Consider the following 9,387-nt stretch of genomic DNA (forward strand, 5'->3'; position numbering starts at 1 on the left):
GTAATCAAAAGTGCTCGAGTCGAAGAAACTTTAGGCACCGCTACACCTAACGCGAGATTCGACGGACATTCTGTTGAAATCGTATATATTTCACGAAGATATTGGTTTTAAGATTGAAAATTGGCCAAAAACCTACTCTAGCGTAATTTGCATTTTGTGGAAGTGCTGCATTTTATTTTATCTAGCTATTTTTTAATTCCCACAAGACACGCCTCCCGTGTATGTGAGCCTTAAGCGTCGAGCAGCTGCTCGAACAGCTCTCGCTAGGCGTGTGCATGTGTGTGAGTGCGTGAGAGAAATTCAGTCGTCATAATTTTCATCGCAAGATCAAATTTTTTCATTACCAATTTTCGCTACAATTTACTACCGTGACGAAGGAAAAAGGTGCGTGTAGTAGGGCTGGAGCTGTATCTTTTCACCGTGGCTTAATTGGCCGAAGTGCATCCATGTGGGGTTGAGGAGCTGGTGGTGCGGATTTCCCCTTTGGAATTGGTGTTTTGCATAGTGTACGCGGGGAGGAGGAGGGTGGTGCGAGTTAAATGGATTGTTTGTCGTAGATTGCGCTGTACGTGTGCTTACGTGTCCGTGCGTCTTCTGGAAATGTGTTACTCATCCCCGGACGGACGTAGATAATTGGCGTATGCCGTCGCATTTTGTCTCGACGCATCAACCTCGGAACGGGTTTGTGAGCAGTAGGGAACGGGGAAAGGGTTAGCGGATGGTGCGTAAATCCACTGCTGCAACACCAGCGGAAGGAGCATCAAGTATATCGACAGTATGTGTGTGTGTGTGTGTATGTGTGGGTCCTCTGTGTATCAAGCCCACAGACTGATCGATGATCGCTTCCTGCGCTGTGAAGTAGGCTGTGGGGCAGCAGGGGATGAAGGGTAACAGTGCGACTGGAGAGACAAGTGGGACAAATATCTGCACAGGAACAAAGCAAGCATCCGTCAGGGCCAGTGTAAAGAAATGGGCTCGTCTTTGTAGTAGGGGTGCGGCAGTTTCTATCTCACCCTGGGTTGTTGAAAAAATCCTGGCCTGGCATAAACAGCATCGGAAGGCGAGCGAGCGAGAGCGCTAGAGTGGAGCTGTACGAGCGCGCAGGCAATGGAAGAATTCCGCGAGAGATAGAGAAAGAGAGTGTGCGAGCAAGAGAGTGCCAGGGAGGGAGTGAAAAAGAAAGAGAAACGGCTATCGTATTTGCATGTGCATGAGAGCAGGAGAACAAAAGAGGCTAACGGGGTTTTTTTTGTTCCCTGACAGAACGGAAACATCCAGGTCCATCCGCGCCATTGACACGCGTCCCTCGCCCTTATCGTCCACATCTTCCTGCACCCACCCGCTTTTGGGGCTGTTGTAGGGCCTCGCAATTAGGTTGGACAAAGAAACTGTGCGGAGCACAGGAACAGGTGATGAGTGTTGTGTGGCAGGTTATAAAACAGCAACAGAGTAAACCATGGTCATGGTGACAAAATCTGGCCACAATGGAGAGAATAAACCTGCCAAGATTGTCCAAGAGAGCGTGAGAGTAAAAGCGTTAGAGAAACCAAGAGAGAGAGAGAGAGCGAGAGGCGATCTGTCATTAGAGGTGCAGGTCCGAATAGAATGGCTGTTGGAAACAAGTGCGTACTAACACCATTCCAGCAGTAGTACACACGAGCGTCATGTATAAGCCCAGCTTACTTGATTACGGTGCGATCGATACTGTAGTGCACAGAGCAGCCAGCGGGCAGGCCCGTCGTCGATAGCCCCCGTCACTAACTGTCGTTCCACTTCAACCATAACCAGGCGGATAAAGAGGAGTGTACTTTTTCGTCCCGGCAATCGTGTTCAATGCACGTTAGAGCATTTCGAAGGTAGTAGTAGTAGTAGCATCGCGTCAACTTTTGTAGTCCCACAATTGATAAGAAGACTGTAAGGGCTTGATGGCTGAAGAAGGAGATAGGGGAACGGATTGCGTGCTATTGACAGTGGTGTTGTTTGGGAGCTGACAGCTGCAACGCAATACAAGGAGCGCTTACCTGAAGGCAGGCCAGTCTCACCGCGAATGTTCCAGCTGCAAAGGGCAAAATTAGCTGTGGTAGGGGGCAGCGTGTCTCGGGTATCTTTGCAGTTCCCCTTTTTTCTTATCTAGTGACCAAGCTTTTGCGCTATCAGCAGTAGCAGTTGCCAGTGTGAGAGTGTGTCGTTGGCCGAATGTACTACTGGTAAAGCAGAGCGATGCATGTCGAAATACTGCAAGTTGGCCGTGAATGTGCGTGAGGTTGACAAGGCTGTGAAGGTGGTGGACCACCGAGTGAAACACAACACAATACGGGTTCGGTCTCTCCAAGCAGAATGAGACAAAAGAAGAACACCCCAGCAATGGGGGAAGATGCGGAAGCATGAATGAATGAATGCAAGACGGTTGATGACGGTGATGTCGCGGTTCTTTATTAAATTATCGATGGACTGTGGAAAATTCAGTGCTGAGTGCTAGCCGTAGACGAGCGCAACACAACGGCACGAACAGCGGAGAGAGCTCACGCGCGCCTGCACACCACGACTGTTGGGTGCGTGTACATGCTGGTGCAGTGTCAGGCCACAAGCACAGCCAGCGAGTCGGTAGCTCGACGGATCTCAGTGCTGCCTCCGTTTGCAGTGTGTGTGTTTGTAAGCGTTAGATAGCGACGCGAAAGCAGTGTTGTGGTGGTTAACCGTGGCGACCGACCACCACCATCTGGAGTATCGCCGTAGCCTTCCGTAGCCTTGAAATAGTACGTGCCGTTGTGCTGCAAAACCCCCACATCGTGCACCCTCCTCGTCGGCATGATCCCTCGGTTGTGTTGTTTTGCGGATTTGCTTACGGCGGTGAAATGAAAATGCAACACCAGAATCGAAATTCTAAAACCCTCTTTTCTAGGGTTTACGGTGCAATGCGCGTACAAGTGGTGGCCGTTTTCTCCCTACACAACCTGCAAACACAAGTGATCTACTACAACTCAACGAACGGGAGGGCCGTCTTTCCGACAGTGTGATATCTACCCGCATGTCAAAGGCGATAATTGCTCTTAATTGTGTTGTGCTGTGTGAGATGTGATATCGTCTCTCGACTGCGTGGTAGAGGTGTGCGTTCGCCTTTGGCCGCCTTTGTGTGTGCTGCTCTGCCGACCGCCGTCAACCGTCGTCATGTGATGAAGATGGCGGTGGTGCTTCACACACTCTTTGCCCGGAACGCAATGCATTGGTCACCTGGAAAGTGTTTGAGCAGCAGTACGTGCTACTAGCTAGCAGCCTACTTTAAAGCGACCCAGAACGACGCCCCCTTTCGCTCCTAGCAACAGGAAGAGCGGCGGCAGGCACCCGATAGAGCCACATTCCACCGAGCATCGAGGCAAACGAGGGAAAGAGCGACAGAACGACAGAGCGGCAAACAACCCCCTTAACTTGTCGGATTCGACAAAAGTTGTTGAGTGGGCGTTCTGCAGCTTCCGGCAGATTGGTGTGGCAGCGGCCGTGTTGCTTTGACTGTTTTCTAAACAAAACTGCCTCGGCTGAAACATTACAGTAGATTAACCCATTTTTGTGACTGGCGTCCTGCTCGAAGAAGACTGTTGAAATGATTGCGCTGACGAAACACAATATTTTCCCAATGACACGAACTTTTTGCGCTCTCCCTTCCCTTTTCGTGCTGCTCCTTGGCAGTCGCGCGGCGTATGGGGGTGGCGCGCGTAAGCGGGTTGTAAACGTAAATATTGACTGTAAACATTGAGCTTTCTCTGTGTGTTTGTGTGTGCGCATCAGAGTGTGTGTGTGTGTGTGTGTTTCCGTGTGAGCCGCCGTTTGTGTATGTGAACTCTGGACTGTTCTTTGTTTCCGACGCCTTCATCGCGCCCCAAGTGCGGAAGGGGGATGTGGGGGGGTTTGTAATGCGTTTTGCACCAGAAACGCTTTGCACGGCTGAAGAAGATCCTTCGTCCGGTGCATTAACGCGTATGCTTGGAAGGTTCACACAGAGGCATTTGGTTGAACGGTTTATGCCAATCGTAGTGTGCTGCGAACCGCGACGGAATCGGTCGAGAGTTGATGAGAGGAAGACCACAGTTATACAACAGAGCCACGTTTATCAGCGGGCGTTATATCAGTCTTGAAACTTCGGCCAAGGGTCGACGAAGCTAAGCGCCTGCCTCTTGTGGTCGTGGCCGCCGTGCATGTGTGTCCGAGTGAAGTGAGCCCAAGTTTGTGTTTAAATTTTTAACAGTATTGAATTGCATATTCGGCAAGGATCTTGTGATGGTTGGTGTGGAAGGAAATAAGTTAGAGCTCAGTTCCGCAATGACAACACAGAAAGCAAGCCATGATGAACCTTAAACTGTGTCTTTCTCTTTCTTGTTTTCCTCCCCTTTCTTTCACAAAAAAACGTAATCTGCACTGTTTTCTTCCTTCAAGAACGCGTTGTAAAGAATACGTGACGCGAACAAGTTACATATGCGGCTGCAATTTCAAGCATATGGAACTAGAAGGACCCACCACAGTAGGAAAAAAGGAAGGAAGTAAATCCGAATGGCTCACCGTTCGTTGATTGAGTGAGTCACTAATTTCGGTGCGCCCATTATGACTCATGGGCCAATCGTTACATTCCTCCACTCTTGTTGCCGGTTCGTGCGCCTGTGTTTGTTTGTGTGTGTCGGAAGTTGTGTGCGTGTTGTTTGCGGAATGATGAAACTGCGTAAAACGCATTGTTTGTGTCATCTATCTAGTAGGCAGAAGCATTGTTGCGAGTTGAAATGTTATTTCCACCTACATTTGGGGCATCGATTTTCGGGGACTTACAGTAGTTGACAATGTGTCAGGCATAAAAGTGCTATGCGTACTAATTTGGTTCCGTTTTGTTTGTTTTCTTTTCCGTTCCGTTCCAGCAGAAGAGCGTGTACTGTAGGATAAAGCTATCCTACAATAAGAAACAACCACACTACTAGGTGAGATCATTGAACGAGCAGAGAGTGCATAAGTGCAATAAGGTAGAACGGTTGCCGAACCTACCAGAACCACCGCCAGCCGTGTAACCGTCCCCGTGAGCACCCGTCAAGACCACGCACCCGTCAGATCGTATCGATGGCGTCGAGTCCGCGAGCAGGAGGTGCCGCCCAGCGCCCGAACGGTGCGACACAGAACAAAATCTGTCAGTTTAAGCTCGTCCTGCTGGGCGAATCGGCCGTCGGCAAATCGTCGCTGGTGTTACGCTTCGTCAAGGGCCAGTTCCACGAGTACCAGGAAAGTACGATCGGTGCCGCTTTCCTCACACAAACCCTCTGTATCGACGATACGACAGTGAAGTTCGAAATCTGGGACACTGCTGGACAGGAAAGGTACTGGAATCCATCGCCCCCTGCTCTCGCGCCGAAATCGTCCAATTACCTAATTGTTCGTTGCGTTTTGCTGTGCAATCTTTGCAGGTACCACAGTTTGGCGCCCATGTACTACCGAGGTGCACAGGCCGCGATCGTGGTGTACGATATTCAAAACAGTGATAGCTTCGCGAGGGCCAAAACGTGGGTCAAGGAGCTTCAAAGACAGGTAAGAAGGGAGCGATAACCTATTCGTCCCCCCGGGGGCTATCAGGACCAGACCGTCCGTCCGTCCGTCCGTCTGTCACTCACCAACGTCCATCTTCTCTTCCCTGCTTCTCTTCCGCTGGTAGGCATCGCCAAACATTGTGATTGCATTAGCCGGTAACAAGGCCGATCTGGCAAACAGCCGCGTCGTGGACTACGAGGAGGCCAAGCAATACGCTGACGACAATGGGCTACTATTTATGGAGACATCCGCCAAAACGGCCGTCAATGTGAATGATATATTCCTTGCAATAGGTGAGTGTGCAAGCCACTGTGTAGCGTCGATGTCGATCTTCGGGTTTAAAAAGTTATTAGCAGCGCGGACAGAGAAGGAACAGCACTAGTATGTTAGGCTGGCTTGGTGTGCAAGGAAGCGTAAAAATAGCCCCATTGAGAGAGAGAGAGGGCAGTTCTGCACGCAAAAGGGTTGATCGATTATTCTAGGTCTAGGTTACTGCTAAGGTTTCGCTTAATTTGTTTGCCACAATTGGCGTCATAGAATTTGATCACCTTTGCTTGCTGTTTGTTGCTGCTGCTGCTCGAGAGTGGTTGGCCAATATCAGTCAAAGATTGGTTTAATCCTATTAGAGTTGTGTGTGCGTGTGTGTGTTAGCTATGGAGCGACGGTTTTATACACTGATTTGACATTAAGGGTACTTTTTTTTCTTCTCTGTCTGTGTCTCTTATCAGCTAAAAAGTTACCCAAGAACGAGGGTGCTGGACCGCAGCAAAACATTAGACCAACGCAAAACGAAACCAATAGGCAGAACAGCGGCTGCTGTGCTGTGAGCAAGTGATGTTATTCACCAGGTTGGTATTTTCGACTTTATTACTTTTTAGACATTTTTCTCAACCTCATTTCTGCCCTTTTCTACAGCAACTGGACTGTTGAATGCGTGTGAAAACTGCTGCATGAAAAATTGTATAATGGTAATTATCGTTACGTTGAAGCAGCCGGCGGCGGCGTTGGTGGTAGTAAAGTTAATGCCGGCGGCTGGCGTTGGTATGATAAAGATGATGAGTAAATTGATAGGAGGTAAGACCGATTCCAAACTAGTTATGGCATACCAGAAAAACACAGTAAAGCATTATATTTAAAGGAAAAACACACTCAAGAAAATAAACAGACAAAAAAAAACAAACAAAAACAAAACAATTGTAGAAACAAAAGCGAGATCGAGGGAAGAAAGGAAGAAGAGGAGGTAAAAAGTAAACAACAACAACAACAAAAATCATCCGTATTTTTGGGGGCAGAAACGAACAAAACTCACATAAAAAGAAAAACAGAGAGGCATAGTAGGCAAGGACGAAAAACATGCAATTGTTGCAGAATTATGGATGCAGTGACGGACGGACGGACGGACGGACGGACGGACGGGTCCAGAGTGTGCTGAGATCGATCGTACTACACGTGCGTGCTGCTGCCGCTGCTGATGCTGCTACTGTAGGTGAATTGATTGAGCGAGCGAGCAAAAGGAAGCAGAAAACCGGGAACGCTCAGCTAGCTGCTGCACACCCCCCGTCGGTGGTTTAGTTTAATTGGGATGTAGAAAGCAGATATTTTATTTGAGTCTACGCGGTGAAATGATAATATAATAGTAATATTAATATTCACACTATACTACTAGCAAACGAGCCGCGCGCCAGCATGCATATACCAACACCACCACCATCACCACCACCACAACCTCCACGACTACCACCACCATCAAGTATCAAGGTGCGGATTACCCGCCATGCCGAAATACCACTACTACTACTACTCTTTAGACAAGATAAACCATTCAGGCAGATAACAGCCACAGGGTCACACAAAGAATATTATGTGCAATTTGGAAGGAATACTAATTTGGACGTAAATCCGTAATTGAATTGACAGAACGCAATAATACAGGAAGCGAAGCGTGGAAACATCACACGATCATCTGGTGAATTACACTTGGTTAAACCACAAACGAAAACTGACGAAAATAGTACCCGATTTCTGTCTACCCTCTGGTTCCTCCTCTCCCTCTCTGTTGCTGTATTGAACATCGCGTGAATCTTTGACCTCTTAGGAGCTTCCCACACTCCACTGTGTGTCGTTTGCTAAAAAGCTAAGCTTATAACTGTTGCATTTGATGATCCGTTTGCTTTATGTGGCCAAAAGGGAAGTTGCCTATTATTTTCTTTCACAACATTCTATTCGTAATTTGCGTAATTTCACGCAAACTCGGTTGGTTTGATGGGGGTTGGGACATAAATTCAGAAAAGCACACACAACAAATATGAAGCGAACGATGGAGGCGAAATAGGAGGTTTAATTAGTTTAACAACTTGATCGATCAGTCAATCCCAGAGTACACGGAGTAGCAGGACAAAACTACACACACACACTACTGCATACACGCCACAGATTACAAAAGATGCGCTAGAGTTGTACCACGAAGGTGTGCTAATTGATTGGAAATTTTGGAAAAAAAAAACTTCCAAAAGCTTGTCTGTTGTGTGTGTGTGTGTGTGCGCTAAGCGGCATATGTTTGGAAGAATGTAATCTTTAAGAGGCGCAAATGTCGTTAGATCAGAAACCCTTATCACAACAAAACAAACAGACAAAACACGGTGGTGACAAAAGACAGGGAACGGGGGGTAAAAAAGAGACGAAACGAAAACGAATTCAGAATTCCGTGCTATTCGTGTGTGTTGTTTAACTGTGAGACACCTTTTTGTAATAGTTCTCCGATGAGCGTTGAGATAGAGAGAGAGAGGGAGACCATGAAGTGCAGGAATCCTTTCTTTCGCTTCCTTCCGTTCGGCTTTGTGAAGCTGGCGCAATTATGATGGTTGACTGTGCTAAAACACGGTCGAATTCAAACGTGTTTGGTTGGTGGTGATGATGATAGTGTGCTTGATTTGTAAAAGATTCCCAAATAAAAAAGGACCTCTTCTCCCTTTACACACAGACACACATCCCCCGTTTAAAAGACGTAATTCGTACTAGCGAAGAGTTAACAGCGCTGTTTATTATTGGCAATAGAGTGTACACGACGGCTCCTCCGGTGCTAGTAGTATCTATAGAGCGAGAGCGAGGGAGAGTGAGAGAGGCATGAATAGAGAGAAACACTCATACACATTTAACATAAAGAAAGATACAGAACTCCAATATTTCCCTTCATTACAGAGTTTTACAGGAGTTCTCATAGTTGTGGGACACTGCTTAGACTATTTTCTTATAGGAAATGAACTTCATATGATGGACTTGGAAATTCCTATTGGATTTGTCCAATAAGGATGCTATAGAATCCAATTCCAATTAAATTAAGTTCGTTTCACGTAAGAAGGAGTCAATAAAGTGTGCCACAGCTATGAGATCTACTGGAAAACCCTGCATGGATACCACTAAAAGCAACCCAAAACGTTACAAACGTCTTTTCCAAGAAAGCAGTGAGCAGTGTGGAAGCGCATCATTCAACGGCAACGACTGCACAGTAACGAACACATAAACACCTCCACCAAACACGAACCAACTAACCAACCAAACAGCGCCACCCCAAAAAAAACCCATCACTATTCTATTCTACACAACAACACACACACACACACACACCCAAAAACTAAAAATCAAACGCGCCCGAAGAAGCGAAGAAGCTCTGCAGAAAAGTGCTATAAAAGTGCGCAGGAAACGCAGGCTGATGGGAGAGGGGGTGGGGGGTGCATCCCACTCCCACCCTTTTTCGAAGTTCGAAGTCAATAAAGAGGAAACATGATACACATTCTGTACAGTTAACCGTGTTTCGGACTATTTTTTTTTTGT

The 9,387-nt window shown here is 47.4% G+C and overlaps 1 protein-coding gene across 12 annotated transcripts; it reads left to right on the forward strand.

Annotated features, from left to right (window-relative positions):
• Nucleotides 1–250: 250 nt before the first annotated feature.
• On the forward strand, nt 251–9,353 carry LOC120958005 (ras-related protein Rab-5B). Of its 12 annotated transcripts, none has more exons than XM_040380518.2 (6): nt 251–384; nt 4,902–5,348; nt 5,436–5,556; nt 5,681–5,849; nt 6,285–6,404; nt 6,472–9,353. In XM_040380518.2, the coding sequence occupies exons 2-5, from the start codon at nt 5,095–5,097 to the stop codon at nt 6,389–6,391; spliced, it is 651 nt and encodes a 216-aa protein (XP_040236452.1). In that variant the 5' UTR covers nt 251–384; nt 4,902–5,094; the 3' UTR covers nt 6,392–6,404; nt 6,472–9,353. The 12 variants fall into 12 exon arrangements, with proteins under 12 accessions (XP_040236452.1, XP_040236460.1, XP_040236458.1 ...); XM_040380526.2 differs by having other exon boundaries at nt 274–384; nt 4,899–5,348; XM_040380524.2 differs by lacking the exon at nt 251–384 and adding an exon at nt 569–681.
• Nucleotides 9,354–9,387: the final 34 nt, after the last annotated feature.

Source organism: Anopheles coluzzii, chromosome 3 (genome assembly GCF_943734685.1).
Source record: "Anopheles coluzzii chromosome 3, AcolN3, whole genome shotgun sequence".
Taxonomy (NCBI): Eukaryota; Metazoa; Arthropoda; class Insecta; order Diptera; family Culicidae; genus Anopheles; species Anopheles coluzzii.